Source organism: Anabrus simplex, chromosome 9 (genome assembly GCF_040414725.1).
Source record: "Anabrus simplex isolate iqAnaSimp1 chromosome 9, ASM4041472v1, whole genome shotgun sequence".
Classification (NCBI taxonomy): domain Eukaryota; kingdom Metazoa; phylum Arthropoda; class Insecta; order Orthoptera; family Tettigoniidae; genus Anabrus; species Anabrus simplex.
Window position 1 is genome coordinate 5,411,840 of NC_090273.1, and position 17,497 is coordinate 5,429,336.

General features: G+C 39.8%; 1 protein-coding gene across 2 annotated transcripts in view; it reads left to right on the plus strand.

Moving 5' to 3' along the window:
- IntS1 (integrator complex subunit 1) overlaps positions 1 to 17,497 on the plus strand; it is a 480,230-nt gene that overhangs the window by 224,642 nt on the left and 238,091 nt on the right. For both annotated transcript variants that reach the window (XM_067153509.2, XM_067153510.2), the window contains exons 15-17: positions 6,165 to 6,342; positions 10,761 to 10,972; positions 11,067 to 11,280. In XM_067153509.2, coding sequence (XP_067009610.2) covers positions 6,165 to 6,342; positions 10,761 to 10,972; positions 11,067 to 11,280 — 604 coding nt within the window. The remainder of the gene's footprint in view (positions 1 to 6,164; positions 6,343 to 10,760; positions 10,973 to 11,066; positions 11,281 to 17,497) is intronic.

Here is a 17,497-nt window from a genome sequence, read left to right on the forward strand (position 1 = left end):
CTACACGGCAAATCATCTTAACATATCATTAATGTACTGCAACGGTATATTTCTGGGTTAAGTTTCATTTGTAATACACATGAACACGTTATACTGTAAATGAAACACATGTATAAACTAAACAAGTTAATATTTACTCACATGTCATTGCGTCGTAATTGTAACCAGATCTAAGTTACTCAGAAATCAACTATCTTCTTTAAAACATTACGTCTGGGATATGTCTCTTTGTATACGTTGTTTCAATCCCATAATGGTTGAAAACATCACTTTAAATCTCTCCTTGTTCAATTATAAACATTCCTATACTATGACATTGATTATAAACTCTGGAAGAAATACCTACTCCCATAATGATAACTCAACTAGGATAATCTCATTGCAAAGATAGTATCGACTGAGATTTCATCACGAAGAACTCCGTAACAAGCAACATACCAATGTTCACTACAAATATTTAAATACTACGTCTACGACACATTAGTCTCAAGATAATAAAATAATTCTTTGGAACTTAGCTTGCGGCTGCTGATGTTAGATGACTGGGTTAGGCTCCGATGTTGTCATCTTAGGGCTGCGTAGAAAGTCCCCAACATCCGTTACGTCACCATCAGGTTGTAGTCTCAAAACCCGGGTTAGCAGGAACAGCTGAGCAGTCTACGTCGGAAAGTCGGCTCCATTTCCGATTTAGCCTCTCATGTTGTAGCCGTTAGTCATATATGAAAGAAACATTTCCAATATGGCAATTAATATCACGTCCATATCCTTCAGAATGTTCTACAAAGAATCTAGATTATATTTTCGTTTCAGGTTATTATGTCAGAAATTCAATATCAATTCCTTGTGACAGATTTTAACAGGTAAATTATCAAATTAGCTTTTAATTTTTTTTTATCCAGCCAATCAACCTATAATACGTTAAATTTGACTTGGTATTTCGTAACGGCCTTCGGTCTATATTCCGACTACTGTCCGGATACTATTCAACTTCTTCTGACTTTCCGCCTCGATATTTGATCAGATATAGGCGTAATTCTAAAATTTCTTCACTGTGCAGGTTCTTCAGCTCTTATTAATTGAAATATCTCCCTTCTTTCCGCGAGGATTATTTTTTTCGTGGATAAACTTACTTCGAAGTTTTGCATACCAAATTTTTTTATTGTTCACACTCTTCCTCTTTTTTAACAATTTTAAAAACTTTCTATTATTTTTTTATCACGGCCGCATGGATCCTTTATAACTTTACGTCTAACTCCATGACCTAGGCATACTTAATTCGCCAAATGAACATCTTTGCCGTCACATGCATGGCCTCCTTGATTTTATGCGTCCGTATTATATATACTCTGAAATCACGGCCTATTTCACTTAATATATTCGTTCTTTTTTTTAGATGTATGGCTCAATTACATAATCTTTGCGATCTCATTACCGTGCTTGGCAAACTTTTAACATCGTATGACATCCTTTATTCCGTTATCCGGACGATGAAAACGGTACAATACGTTATCAAGGAACTAGTTGCGACCCTATGTGGGTCATCATCAGCCCAAATAAGAAACCCTTTTGATTTGCCGATGTCCTAAAACAAAATTACATTGTGGAAATAAAAATTAAGGGTGAACTGTGTATGTGGTGCGGTAACATAAAATGGTGGAGTGGATGAAATGTTGATAGATAAAATTATGTTGTACTGATCAATGACAAATTAAATTTCAGGTTTACATATGTTGCAATTAGACTGTACGAATAGTATCACAACAATTTTCTACAATGATGATCAAAATATTGTCCCCTTTTTTTTTTATTGAATTCTCTAAAATTGCACTTTAAAAGTATAAAATGCCAGTCTGAATACAAAGTCCAGATGCTTCTATTGAATTCTATATTTCAATTGCATCTTCAGGTAGAAAATTGAATGTTTGCCTGTTGAACATTGGTGCAGAGGGTGTCTCTCTTGCTTAAGGTCCAATATTTCTGATACAGAAAAGTAGGCAAAACCATGCAACTTCTTACAATATAGTGGATTCTTCCTCTTCCAGAATTGCACTCTACCGGTCAAGTCGTTCATATTGCGTGCAAGGTTCTATTGGTTCCAACTTGGACAGGGAATTCTCCTCATATCACAGGAAGAATGAGTGAGAGTGAATCGAGGCCTCGGAAAATGCTAGGGCGTCACCTTGAAGTGACGCGCAGTTCCCGGTGCCCTGGGGGAAATGTGAGAAGTGGACTACCAGACATCACAAGAATCTGTATCATCAATGTTATGACTTGGAATGGCAAGGTAGAAGAACTGATGTAGTATATGGAGAAGACATAGCAATGATGGGAATAAGCGAGACAAAATGGAAGGGGAAAGGTCAAAGAGAATTGAAGAAAGGGTATAGATTATATTGGGGTGGAGGAAAGATGGCAACAAATGGCGTTGGTGTTATAGAGAAAACCTAGCGCAACATGTGAACAAAATTGACCAGATCAGTGACAGGATAAGTAAAGTTAGACTTGGACTTGAGAGTGGAATCAAGGATTTTATACAGGTTTATGCACCGCAATCGGGGAATGCAGATGAATGTTTAGAAGAGTTTATAGAAGAACTGGAAAGTTGTATTGAAGACAAAGAGGTTATAATAATAGGAGACATGAATGCACATGTTGGAACAGACAGACAGGGAAAAGAAGAGATAACTGGCCCTTATAGTTATGGAAACCAAGGTGAGGAAGGAGATTTGGTAATAGATTTTTGTAGAAGGAATGGATTAATTGTTGGCAATACGTGGTTTAGAAAAAAGAACTTTCAAAAAATAACAAGATATGGTTGGGGAGACAGAAAGACAAAGACAATGATTGATCTTACTCTGGTGGAGAAGGAGAAACGTAGAAAACTGGAAGATGTGACAGCAGTGCCAAGAGCAGATTTCGAAGGAAATCATAAAGTGGTGGTGGCCAAATTAAGACTTGGTAAAATAACGAATTTAATAGAAAAAAGGGAAAGAAAAATAAAGGGATGGAAGTTAAAAGAGAAAAGGAAAAAGTTTCAAGAGGATCTGAAGAAAGAAATTCCCAAAGATGACATGAACAGTGTGGAAGAGGAATGGACATATTTCAGAAATGGTTTTGCAAAGTGTGCAGTAAACACCTGTGGAAGACTATCAGGGAGGAAAAAGAAAAGGAGACTCCTTGGTGGAACAGCAGGGTAAAGGAAGCAGTTAAAGAGAAACAAATGGCTTGGAGGAGGTTGATAGGCAGCAATAATACAGAGAATTGGCAGAAATATAAAGAAGCCAAAAAGGTATGTAAGAAAATAATACAAGAAGAGAAACAGAATCGCTGGGAAAGTTTCACAGAAACTTTACAGGAGGATATAAAGGAAAGTAAAAAGGTTTTATATGGTTTGGTGAAGAATAGTTTACAAAATAGGGAAGATACAAAATTTGTAAAAACTGAAACAGGACAGATATTGACACAAAGAGATGACATACTAAAAAGATGGGAAGAATTCTCATCAGAATTGCTAAATATTAAATACAGTGAATTGGTAGATGAGAGGGAGCAAAAAGAAACAATGGGGAAAGAAGAAGAACAAGAGGAGATATCAATGTTAGAAATAGAGGAAACCATACAAAAGATAAGAGCGGTAAAGCAGCAGGAGTGGATGAGGTAACTATGGAAAAAATAAAAGCAGCAGGACCAACAGGGCTACAGTGGCTGTATAGATTATTTAGAATAATCTGGAGGAAGAAAGGGATCCCAGAAGAGTGGGGAATGGTTTAATTATCCCGATATTTGAAAAAGGTGATAAAAAGGAATGTAATAACTCCGGAGGAATCACCCTTATTGCCCATGTAGCTACGATATTTGAGAGAGTATTGGAAGGAAGACTGAGGAGGAAGCTAGAAGGAGAAATAGAAGAAGAACAGTATGGTTTTAGGCATAGACAGATAAACGTTTGACCTGATCTTTACATTAAGACATATGATGGAGAAAAGATGGGAGTTTGGATAAAACATAGTGATGACATTTATTGACATTGACAAAGCTTATGACAGTGTGCCCAGACAGTTGGTATGGGAGGCATTAAGGAAAAAACTACTGCTCTCCAATTTGGACAACAGCCGCCCCCTCCAATACTAAGCAGTTAGACAGAGCAGTGTCCTTCTTTGCTGCAATTGTAAGCTCAGAAATCTGTCTACGCAGCAGGTGTTAATGGCAATTAATGTGTCACCGCTGCACATCAGGCGACAGGTAGCTGACCTGAGTTTCCTCCACGAGATCTTAAATGGACATTACCGCTCAGAACATCTTGTCTCACTCTTCTCTCTCCGCGTTCCTTCCTGCTCCACCAGAACCAAAGAACTTCTCCACATTCCCCACACTCAGCACTCAATACTTCAACGATCTTTCCTAATCCGCCTCCCAACACTCTTTAACAATATTAATAGGAGACAAGAGCTTGATATAGCATGAAATAAAAGTGTATTCGAGAGGTGTGTAAATAGTATCTTAAAGATAAGTTGATGTGAAGGGATTATACCGCCATCTTGACCCACGACGACTTGGCTATGAACATGGACATTCTCATGGTTTTCGATTTGGACAGTTATTAGCAGGATGTGTACCTGATCTTGTTATATTTTGTTATGTTTGTTATATTTTATTATGAAAGTTTACGTTTGTTAAATAGTCTGTTGACAGTGCAAGTGAAATTTGCTCAGTGTAGCTGTATCTTGTGCTTCGTGAATAAATAAATAAATAAATAAATAAATAAATAAATAAATAAATAAATAAATAAAATAAAGTTAACAGAGTTTAAGTGCAAATGTAAAAGCTATGTTCAAAAATTGTGTTAGTAGTGTGAAGACTTGTATAGGAAAAAGCAAAATGGTTTAAAGTTGAAACTGGTCTCCGACAGGGAAGTGTACTATCCCCCATACTATTCATCATAGTCATGGATGAAATTCATAAGAACATTAAACAGAGATTGGGAAGACAGGCAACAAAAGCCATGTTGTTTGCAGATGATATAGTGATATGGAGTGAGAATGAAACGGAAGTGCAAAAACAAGGAGATGAATGGAATCAAGAGATAGAAAAATGTGGGATGAAAGTAATCACAGAGAAAAGTAAAACAATAGTGATGACAAGAGGAAGGAAGGAAGAGGAAAGATAAAACGGAATGGTAAAATTCTGGAAGTGGTTAAAAGTTTCAAGTACTTCGGAAGTGTGATCACAGAAGATGGAAAGATAATCGAGGAAATTAGAAAAAGAATACCACAAGTAAACAGCTTCTACCAGAGTGTAAGGGGTATTTTGTGGAACCAAGATGTCCCAAAGAAATGTAAGAAAGTATTATATTCAACCTATTATGAACCCATACTAACCTGTTCAGCTGGATTGTGGACTTCAACAAAACGAGAGGAGAGTAGAATATAGGCAGCGGAGATGAAATTTCTAAGAGGTAGCGAGGGCAAGACCATAAAGTATAGAGGAATTCAGAGAGAGAGAGAGACGTAGTTGTAAACCGTGTGTGAACCATGCCAGTCACAAAAGAAAGGAAAACCACTAATAGTGGCGAGAAGACGTGTGTGTTAAGTGTGTTTTCCAAGTTTCGTGTAGAAAATTCTGAAAGTTGTTGTAATATGTTTCTGTTGAAACAGGCACGTGTTATTTCAGTGAGTTTGTATATCTAATGAGGCGCATTGTGGCTGGCGAGATATTTGTATATGGCTAAATGGTAGGTTGTCATTACCTTTAGTCTTTCTTCCACAGACTTCACAGCAGAAAATCAAGTTGTTCTAACTCCTCTGCGATTAGAAAAAAAGTAAGAATTAAGGTTATTGCTCAGGTGAAACAGTCTAATGAACAAAAGAGAAATGTTTTGGAACACGTAGTACTTCAGTTCACTGGTTTTATGGAGCATTACCTGAAAATTGTTACATCTAACTTTATTTAGAGTCAAAAATATCAGTTTTATGTATTTCCCACAACCAATATAAATAAGTAATTGTGAAATATAGTGAACTGCTTTGATCTGTTGCATGTATTTGAATGGGGTGGCCTGTGATAAACTCTCTGCATGTTTGTACAAGCTTGATGTTAGCAGATAGTTATCAGTCCATATTGCTTACTTCTATCCACTGATGTTTTGAGATAATGTTTGTTTTCAGTCACTTCACGTACCCACCTCCCACCATGTCTTCTGGAGAAGTACTGGAGGATGTGAAGAATAAGGAGTTGCAGGTGGCAGCACTGGAGAAACAGCAGATTTTGGAGTTTGAATCTCATCTTGCTGCTGCATCTACCAAGCAGACAATCACAGAGCAGACCAGTTTGTTGCTAACACAGGTACGTTATTCATTCATTCATTCATTCATACTGAAACCACAGAAAGCAGTCCTGCAGATCAGGTTTTTATGAAGTGCTCCTCTTCCCCTTATTCCAGGAAGTCTGAAGACGTGTCCACTGTTTTCGATCTCCAACTTCCATGAGAATAGTCGAGTCCTTCTTCTGCACATCCACATCTCTACAACTTCCACTTTATCTTCTTGTGAGCTCCCACACTCTGGACAACAGAGCTCCTTTGTGCTACAGCCTTGATGGACTTTGCCCTACCAAGCGACTGCTGCTTAGTCCAAAGGTCAGCGAGCGAATCCTCTTGGCTGCCATCTCCATCAGATAAGAGCCTCAATTGTGCTTGCGTACCCTGAGTGAACCTCAAAGCAGCCTTCACATGCTGGTAAAAATTCCTGACCTGATTGGAAATCATACCCAGGACCTCCAGTAAGAGTCAGGCTCGCTACCTCTAGACCAGGGCCATCCAAACAGCGCTCCCCGAGCGCTAGCGCTCTCGCCGCGCTCCAAGCCAGTGCTCCGAGCGCTTTGGGGAAGGTAGTGGTGGGGGAAGCTTGGCTGGCTGAGCGAGCGGTCTGCCCGCCCCGCGAAGAGAGCAGTCGATCCATCAGTCGTAGTCTAGTCTACAGTGACTATACATATAGTGTCACTGTAGTCTACTCCAATGCGCTTTGTTGACAGCGTGTAACTAAATAACTAAATCAGTTTCGCAGTTGTCATGACTGAACATCATACCAAAAAAAGGAGTGGTGAAGCAGCAGCCTTTAAAGCAGAATGGGAAATTTCATTTTTCTGTACAGCTTATAAAGGGCATGCCAAATTTTTAGTGTGCCACCGAGATTTAATGTGTTAAAAAAAGCACAATTCGGAACGGTAATACAGTGCCAACCATAGGGATGATTACGGTGATTTGACAGACGTCAGTCGCCAGTCGAAGTTGGAAGAATCGAAATAAAATTTCAAGCAGTACTGTTCTGTAAATATTATTGTTTTAATTTTTAAATGCTTGTTTACAAACGGGAATGAAGAAATGATTGAATTATCTGAAGAATACTAAAATTGTGACTTGCCGTATTTTTGTCTGACAGGTGATTGAGGAGAGTGAGTTGGTGGACCCATTTTACGAGCAAGCTACAACTGTTCGCCGCGAACTGCCAAAGCTGGGAAACCCTTCACAGAAGGGAATGTAATCAACGAGTGCCTAATGGATGCGGGGGCATGTATTTGTCCTATGAAGCTAGTTGAGAAATTTGATAAAATCTCTCTTTCTCCTCAAACTGTGGCTCGCAGAATAGACGATATGGCCGTTGATATGGAACAACAATTAATGGAGAAGGCAGCAAATTTTGTATCCTTTTCCATCGCCCTCGACGAATCAACTGACATTGCGGACAAAGCTCAGCTCGTTATTTTCATTCGAGGAGTGGATGACGATCTTCGGGTCACCGAGGATTTCCTAGACTTGGTAGCTCTCAAAGACACCACTACCGGTTTCGATATTTTCCAAGCAGTGGAGGGTGTTTTTGAGTCAATGGGATTAAAATGGGAGCGGTTGACTAGTGTAACGACGGATGGAGATCCTGCTTTACGTGGTCTACGCACGGGGTTCCTCAGCTATGTAAAATTAAACATGGCTGAGAGCGGTAGTACCCTAATGGCGGCAATCCAGTGCTTTATACACCAGGAGGCAATCTGTGCAAAAGTCGTCAAGCTTAAAGACGTAATGGGAACAGTGGTGCGAATGGTAAATTTTCTTCACTCCCATGGACTCACGCACCGTCAATTCAAAGAGTACCGGGCGAGTTGGCCGTGCGGTTAGGGCGCGCAGCTGTGAGCTCGCACTCGCGAGATAGTGGGTTCGAACCACACTGTCGGCAGCCCTGAAGATGGTTTTTCGTGGTTTCCCCATTTTCACACCAGGTAAATGCTGGGGTTGTACCTTAATTAATACCTTAATTAAGGCCACGGCCGCTTCCTTCCCATTCCTGGGCCTTTCTTGTCCCATCGTCGCCATATGACCTATCTGTGTCGGTGCGACGTAAAGCAAGTAGGAAAAGAAAAAAAAACAGAGTTCTTGGATGACATCGAAGCGGAGTATCCGGATATCCCGTACCATACAGAAATAAGATGGCTGAGCAAGGCGAAGTGCTTCATCGAGTTTTTTGCTTGCGGAATGCAATAGATACCTTTTATGACATGAAAGGGTGGCCCGAGTTTCTTTTGCGTGATACTAAGTGGGTGGCGGACTTGGCCCCTTTAAGTGACTTTACTGCCCATCTGAATACTTTGAACACTTCGCTTCAGGGCGAAAAGCACATTATCTCCGATTTGGTGGAAAAAATTCAAGCGTTCAAAAGAAAATTAATTTTGTGGGAAAACCAGCTGCGTGCAAGGAACCCAGGACATTTTCCATTGCTTGAAACAGTGAAATAAGGTGTCGACTTTGATGAGTATTTGCAGGTAATTCTCCAATTACAAGAAGAGTTTGAAAAGAGATTTTCAGATTACAGAACTCCAAGCGGTGTTAGATGTATTTGTTCGACCATTTTCTCTTAGTGCAGACAGTGCTCCACAGCTATTTCAATTAGAGTTGCTTGAACTGCAGTGCAATGTTCGTCTTAAAGACCGCTTTCTAAAGTCACGAAGTTTAGAAGAATTTTACAGCGGTTTTCCGCAAGAAGAATATCCCTTTTTGTATAAACATGCATGTAAAGTTCTGTCAATGTTCGGCTCAACGTACATTTGTAAGCGTTTCTTTTCGGTTCTTAAGCTTAACAAAAGTAAACATCGTGCAACGATAAGCGATAGAAACTTGCGCAATTGTTTAGGAATAGCTGTGTCCAGAAATGTTGTAGGCCTACTCAATTTGGAGATGATTGTTTGCTCCAAAAGTAAAAGCTCGTAAAAACGACTGACCAAAAGTCACTCAATGTCTGTACTATCTGTTCATATCGGTAAAACGTTGTTGAATTTTCCTCGCAGATGTGTTCAAATTTCAGTTTTGAATAAATTGCATTACTGTATTCTTAACTTAGCACTTGATCGTTCCCTGCATATTCCATACGTCGGAGTACCTTTCAATTTGTAGATGCGGTATATTTTTATGGCAAAACAGCCCTATCAATATTATGTTAACAAACCCACAAAAGCCATCGGACGCACGACTGTACGTACGTATCTGGTCAGCGCGGTCCGTCTGTCTCAGGTCTCCTCGCTGCCACACTGTAGTGGTGGTAGGGGAAGGAGCGCTAGTCTGACTGCCCAGTGTTCCCCGAGCGCGGGCGCGCTCTCGGAGCGCAATGGCTGGATGGCCCTGCTCTAGACTGTGGGACCAGCATGCTCCACACAAATCTCTTTGCAGGGAAGGCTTTCTTTTCTTTACCTTGTGGATGCTTGTGTTGTTGCTAGTCATAATGCTTCCCATATTTTAATATTATCAGCAAATATTTTCTGACTTTTACAGTCCTTGTGACAAATTCCACTGCTTTCAATAACAATGTACAGTACTTCTTATGTCACGGAACTCCTTGGAAATCCTTGTGAGGTTAGAAACAACTCCATTCTATTCATTGAGGAAAAATTCTTCAACTGTGTTGAAAGTTGAAGGCCTGCATGGTGGTCATCAAGTCTTTATGGTCTGACACTGTGGTTGGCTGGTTCGAGTCCTGTTGGCCAGCAGAGGAGGTGGTATACTGACTAGATTGGTTCATTTCCAGTCTTCTCCGCAGTGCTCATGTGGTGCTGTTGACAGGGATGTTAATCTTGGTGTTATTCGACAGGAGGCGGCTTGTTTCATCTTGTCACTACCTCCTTGTTTACATACACAACACACTGGACGCAGAAATACGTACACATGCGTAATGATCTTCACCTCTGAAGCAAGGAGTGTTAACTATCTTCTTGATCAACGATCTTGTCCACAAACTGCCCAGTGGACTGGACACAATCTTTTCTGTCATTTCAGATGCCCCACACAATAGAATTGTCCTCCTCATATTGGTAAGTAATTTCCTTGTGTGGCCATTAATGACTATTACTGTACAAAACTACTACTACTACTACGACTACTACTACTACTACTTAACATTTTCCTACTGGTACAGAGTTCACTGTTTTAATGTTGGCCTGCCATTTTGCACGATCTTGGGCATCATGTGGTCTTTAAGTTGAGTCTTCATATCAGCATTCACTGTGTCATGCCAGCCCTCTTTTGGACATCCATGTGGATGTTGTCCATTAATTTCAAAGGAGTGGGTGAAGACTTACAAAACACCTTGTATAATTTTATTTAGTGTTATAGCCATGGCCCAGGTGAGATGGTGCTCGTATGATCAGAGTTCCTTGTACCTGTAGCTAATGACGATGGATCCCCACAGCTCCTTATAAAGTTTCCTGCATTCTTCTACTTGTAGCTAATCACTATGGATCCCACGGGGCCTCCTCGTCGCCCCCCTCAGAGCGTGCTGGAACAGCTTCAGACACTCAACACGACACATCGCATGGGCCATCTGCTGTGCCGTAGTCGACATCCTGACTTTTTGTTGGACATTATCCAGAGACAAGGAGCATCACAGTCAATGCCCTGGTTAGCTGATCTTGTTGAAAACTCTGAAGGTGCACTCAGGTGAGTTTTTTTTTTTTTTATCAAACTGTAATTGGAATATTTTTACTGCTACTTTTCTCTGTGAGCTTCGTGTAATGTGCTAATGTTGTTTCAGTCACTTGCCCGTGCAGTGCCTGTGCGAGTTCTTACTAAGCTCCAGTTCCCTTGTTCAGCCTGAGAAACAACACAAGCACCAACAGCTCCTGCAGCACCTACAGACAGTGCTCACCGACGTGAACCAGGACCCAACTGCACCTTGTGAAGTGCTTGAATACTTTCTGAGAAGACTCAGCTCTCCGCAGACGTCCAGCAGAGCTCAGGCTATCAAGGTGCGGCTGTATAGCTGTAATACTATCGTACATTCTCTCTGCAGAAATCCATACCTTAAGTCACATGGCAAAATTTTACAAGATGAGCAAGAAAAGGTGATGTGGGTTAAAAACACTATCAGCACAGTCTGTTATCCTCATGACTAGCATCAACAGCCCTGTCATTGCACTGGAGAATCTCAAAAAGCCCGTTAATGTAGGGTATGTGCACTTATGACTATGTACCTTAAGTCACAGTGGAATTATACTTACGGTATGGATTCTTTTATAAAGCTTCTAGGTAGTATTCGTGTTCAGCAACATTAACTTGAACATTATGGTTAACATGATGGACCTTATTATCTAGCATTTATTTTTCTTGCTGTTTCCTTTGACTGAATCTTGTTCGCTGCAAGGCCTGTTACACTGGCACAAGGCAAGGTATCCCCCTATTTAGTTCATGGTCAAGTGGTGGCGGAAATATCGAGTGTGAGAAACTTGTCTTTGGTATTTGTGACTCTTGTTCTAGTGGCGTGAATATTTCTGTTGATATTCAGGAAGTATATAGCAGTTTGTTTATTATCAAGTTTCAACATGATAGAAGAGAGTGTGAAATTCAGAGACAACTTGGATATTGGATGTGCTTTTGCAGGCTATAATAACAAAAATGTATTTTTGTTGCTGTGTTGTACAAGATATGATCAGTAACATAAATTTGTGTGGTACTCAGAAGCATTTTGCTAACCATTTTTCGTAATTTCCTGCATCATCATCATCATCATCATCATCAGTATTCGTTTCAGCCTGCTGTGGAGCATGTTATTTCAACCGTTTGCATTCTTCAGCTTTTATTCTTCCCAAGTATTCCCACATTCTCTTTCTTTAATCAGTTCACTTCTTGCCTGGAATCACAGCAGAGGAACAGATTCCTGTCTGTTTTCATGTGTGATCTTGAAGGTTTTTTCCAACTTTGGTGAACCGGGGTCCCTTGGTTTTCTTGTTTACAAAGCAGGAAAAGGTCCAGTTGGTCGATCTCTGCAAGCTCGTTTGTGTTATGTGGCCGTAAGAATTAATCCTCCTTTTCTGACTGGTGTCCTGTATCTTGTCCACAGGCAGGTACAGTTCGTTGTTATACCGTTACGGTCCTAGGATCTTTATCAGGATTTTTCTTTCTTTGGTCTCTAACTTTTCAGTCAGCCCCATCTTATTCTGCTGCATACTCGGCCTCTGGATGAATGACTGAACAGTAATGCCTAAGCTTGGCATTGGTGGATACTGATGTTTTGTTGAAAATATCTCTAGTTATGCTACTTCTGCCTTAAAGATCCTATATATGAATACTTCTTTCTCAGAGTTGTTACATACTATCCACTCTCCTAAGTACTTAAACTTTTCTGTCCCTTTGATTTTGTCCTGTTCCACAATTAACTCCCTAAGAAGCCAGCTTGATATTAAGTATAAACTCTTTTTTTCAGAGGAGATTAGGAGGCCAGCCTTTGCTGCCTGTGTGTTAAGTTGGTTGATTTGCTTTGCAGCAGTCAGAGAATATTGCAAGATCGTCTGTAAACGCTAGGCAATCTGTTATCTAGTCAGTTCTCTTGTATCCTTGTAGCCTATTCTAAGTCCAATCTGAACCTCTTCCTTGCACATCTCTTAGTGCCATTTGCGAATGATTTTCTCCAGTACACTTCTGAAGAGTAGAAGCAATAATCCGTTTTGCTGCCTAACATATGTCTTGATTTCGAAGATGTCTGAAATCTCTCCCCTGAATTTCATGCGGGAAGTTGTGTCTGTTAGAATCTGTTGGACAATTGCTCTTGTTTTGTTGTCTAAGTCTAAGCCCATTTCCTTTAGAATTTGGAAGAGTGTATGCCTCTATAGAATCGCAGGCTTTTTTGAAGTCAATGAAGGAAAGCATGAACTTCTTATTTCTGAGACTCAGATATGAAAGAACAGACTTATGATTCATGATCTGCTCTGTACGTGATAGTTTTTTCCTAAACCCTTCTTGACATTCATCCAGTTGTGAATCAAGTTGCTCTTCTGCTCGGGTGTGAAGGGCTTTCGAAAAATTTGTACGTTATCGAAAGGAGGGAGATTGCACCGTAGTCGTTTATGCCTCCTTTGTTACCTTTCTTATGAAGGGGATGAATTAGGACTGCTGTCTAGACATTTGGGATTTTCTCTGTTTCCTAAATCTTGTGAATGATCTGTTATAGTCCAAATACTTAGTAAACGTCCTGTGCAAGAATCGGCCACGCAAGTGGCGAGGGGGTTGCCTCGTCTCCCACTCCTCCTGCTGCCCAATCTTCGTCTGCACATCGTGTTAAGCTGGCGTTCAAGTGTGTTGTGGTTGATGATTGACAGGCTCCTTGCTCACTCCCAGTTCAAGTTCTTAGTTCTTTGCACGGTTTCAATGCGCATTTATAGTTCTAAAGTTTTGTTTGGTAATGTTATAAGCTTATATTTTGTTGTGATACAGATTTCAAATTGTACATTGTTCAGTGTTAGACTTGTTCAACTATTCTGAAACATAGTGGACATGACTTCAAAGTCCTATCAAAATCCTGTGAGGTCTGGGCAATATACAATAATTTCCTTGTATACGAGTAAAACGTTATTGTCCATTTATTTTTAAATTATTTATTTATTTATTTATTTATTTTTGTTTGTTTGTAGCAGAAGTACGCCTTATGTTTAATTTTAGTTATAACAAAACTGTAATCTGTACAGTACCTTTCAAATCATAGGATATGAATTTCATTAAGATACGTATTGACAAACATTCACAATTAAGAATTGAAGGCAGGTCCATCTGTTCAATATAAATTAATATAGGATGTAGTTTAATACAGTACTGGACCAGTTTCGACCCTGTTCAGGCATACAGCTAAAATTGACAATGTATGTAAAAGGGATGTAGCCTGTATGCTTAAATGAACACATTCAAAACTATGGCTTGGGGTGAGTGGCTCAGACGGTTGAGACGCTGGCCTTCTGACCCAAACTTGGCAGGTTCAATCCTGGCTTAGTCCGGTGGTATTGCAAGGTGCTCAAATACGTCAGCCTCATGTTGATAGATTTACTGGCACGTAAAAGAACTCCCGCAGGACTAAATTCCGGCACTTTGGCGCCTCCAAAAACCGTAAAAGTAGTTACTGGGACGTAAAGCCAGTAACATTAAATTAAATTACTTAAAAACTGTGGCGTATCCTATACATTCACAGAATGATGTGATTATTCAGTCTAGAACTAACAGAATTATTAATTCTAACATCCACTCATTATGTTTATGACAAGAGTAATATAACTGTTTTACAATAAACAGATAACTCCATGCACATTATACACTGTGTTGGCATCTGGCAATAAAATACAATCTTAGCAGAGTGGACTGATGAGTCTATTGCAGTTGGAAACTATATTTATCTTATAGTTATTATCAAATGTGGCCTATAGTTTGGCCTTCTTTGTTTACTTCGAGTTCACTGTCTGCAGGGGTGAATCTCACACACGTAATCTTTTGTATTCCTTTCAACACACAGGTTCTTCTCTTTCAGATGCACTATGCCAAATCATGATCCATATTGATGAATAAATATGCCTCCACTGAAATATGTGGAACTAAGATCGTATGTATTACAAGGCCCCTTCAGCTATACACTTTTGTCAACAACCAAGTGTACATTCGACTGTCACAAACAATGAATGAGCAGCATATGATTTTATGAAGAATAGATATGTGTACGTGTGATGATTGTTTTTTGTTTCCGTAAAACTGCCAATTACAGTAATACTGGCTTCTGTCAATTTTAAAAAATGCTTTATACCAAAACTAGCTGATGTACCCGTGCTTCGCTACGGAATTTTATATTGTATACAGAATTCTGGGTTAGGTAGTGTATGCGTTGTGAGCAAGATTGTATTAAATTGCATAGCTCTTAACGTTACCCTAGAAACGCGACGGGGAAGTCACCAAACGTCTTTTCTCATATGAAGAATGAGTTAGGGAATTTTCATTGTAATGGTAGTCCCGCTTGTCTACCATCAGTCACAATCACTCTCCACCTGCATTTTTAAATCCTTAGAAAGACTGTCTTAGTGGTTTTCCCAACTGAAATGAACATACGTCATTACAATGACGTCAGTAGGAATGGCACGATTAAATGCAATGCCTTCATGTAAAATACTCGATCAAATGAAAAACCACACATTTTTTCACGTTTAACGAACAGGACTACGCTGCCGATCTAACAGTCCAAAGTTCCAGAACTGGAATGCTCAAAGCCGCAGACAGCCGTGGCTGTGAACACTCTTAGTCTTTTTTTTCAGCGCGGAGGGGTCGAATAATGGAGACTGCCAGGGCAAAAACTGTGCCCTTTTACTAATCTGATTCCTTGGAGTACCCAATGAGTCGGAAAATCTTAATTCACTACACTGGCGGCGGAAAAATCTGTCTGACTTGGAGGCAAATTTTTCCTCCATGCCAGAGAAGAAACCCCCTCTTCATTGCTAATTTGGAATACAATGAATGTTGAATTTAATAAAAGTGAAGAAGAAAAAGCTTTTCTTAAGAAACGTCTCTTTTCAGGGTTGAATTTTGAGTTATTTAGTGAATTGTGGTGCTATAGTTTGGAATAGGCCTAAATTGTTATTCTAGACCAGGCCATACTACCACTACTACTACTACTAAGGCCCGGTTTCACAGTATACGCTTAAGCTTCGGATCGGGCTTAGGCGGGAGCTTAAACTCTAGACGAGTTTCACAGTGGGGAGTGCAAGTGGTAAGCCGAGCTTATCTGTGACTGGCTTAAGCTGTATGCAACTGAGGTTTAAGCTAAGGATTCAGTCTACCACCATGTTTTCTGAAGAAGACGACTTTGATGACGAGGAAATGCAAATTATTTTAGCTCATATGCAGGAGAGAAGAAGACCAAGACCAAGAATATTTAGAACGCGTCCAAATCATTTTCATGTATGGAATGACAGAGAATTCTACGACAGATTCCGTTTAAGTAAAGAGTCAGCAATGATGGTACTAGAAATGATTGGTGATGCTATTTGTCACAGGTGAACAATGTAGTGGAAGTGGAAAGTGTTTATTGAAGTCTTTATTTGTAAAATGTGGTGATAATGTTTCATTTGTAACGACCTAACCTGTACAGTATAATATTTCGTAACATATTGTGTTTGTAAATAGTAGATTTCAGTTCTGTACTTACTGGAAGTATCCAGAAATGTTACATGAATTTTTGAGCAGGGTGTGTTGTATTTTGTTGGTTATGTCTTCTAGAATATATTTTCTGACTTTCTGGAAATGGAAGATTCGCGAGCGTGTGTATTCGAGAATGTTATTTAAAGTTTGCAACGGGAGTAGGAATTGTGATTGGTGAATCTGGGTAACGATAGGCGGGCTCATGCATTCTGATTGGCTACTCCAAGGCCAAGGTTTACCTTTATATAGAGAGCGAGGCAGCTTTCGTGAGAATTCGGTCTGACTAGTCTGTCTTGGTCTGTCTGAAGTTTTACGTCGTCAGTGACGCCTCGCTACCAGGATTGCCACCTTTGAGTAAGCATTCTGATTTCCGATCCAGCCTCAAATTTCCGTAATGTTCGCCTACTATTTCGTGTAGGAGTGTGCCCTAACCTCACCTAGATTCGCCACTCAATTATTTCTGACGCCTTAGCTTTTCAGCTGGACTTGCCTGTTTGTTTTTGAGGTATTCCCCGTTCCTTGTTTCGATAAATATGTAAAGTATAGTTTAATATATTTACCTTGGGGTGTTGTCTCCGGTAGTTCAGTGTCACCTGATGTATGGCAGAGTTTTGAAAGGTACATTTAACTTCACTGTAGATGGTAATACCGTCTTACGTTTCTTTTAACCTACTAAATTTCATTGTACATCTGGGTTTGTAACTAGTAGTATAGTTTGTTGAATCTTTGAACTTGTAGGAAGCTATTAGCAAAGAACTTCTAAGTTGTGTGTATCACAGAATATTAAATTAGTGAGTTGTGTGTCGGTACCTTCCGCATGGCGGAATTTGTTCGGAAGGTATTTCTAAAATCCATTTGTAAATAATATTTTTCAAAATTAAGGATCACGGTTGATTGTTTCTGAATCTGCGACCTAAGCTATATCCATGCCTTTGGTAGGTACCCAGCCTCTTCCCACCTTCCTAGTTTGTCATCTATTTGGCCGTACTGATATTTACTAAGTTGTTATCGTCGTTACAAATG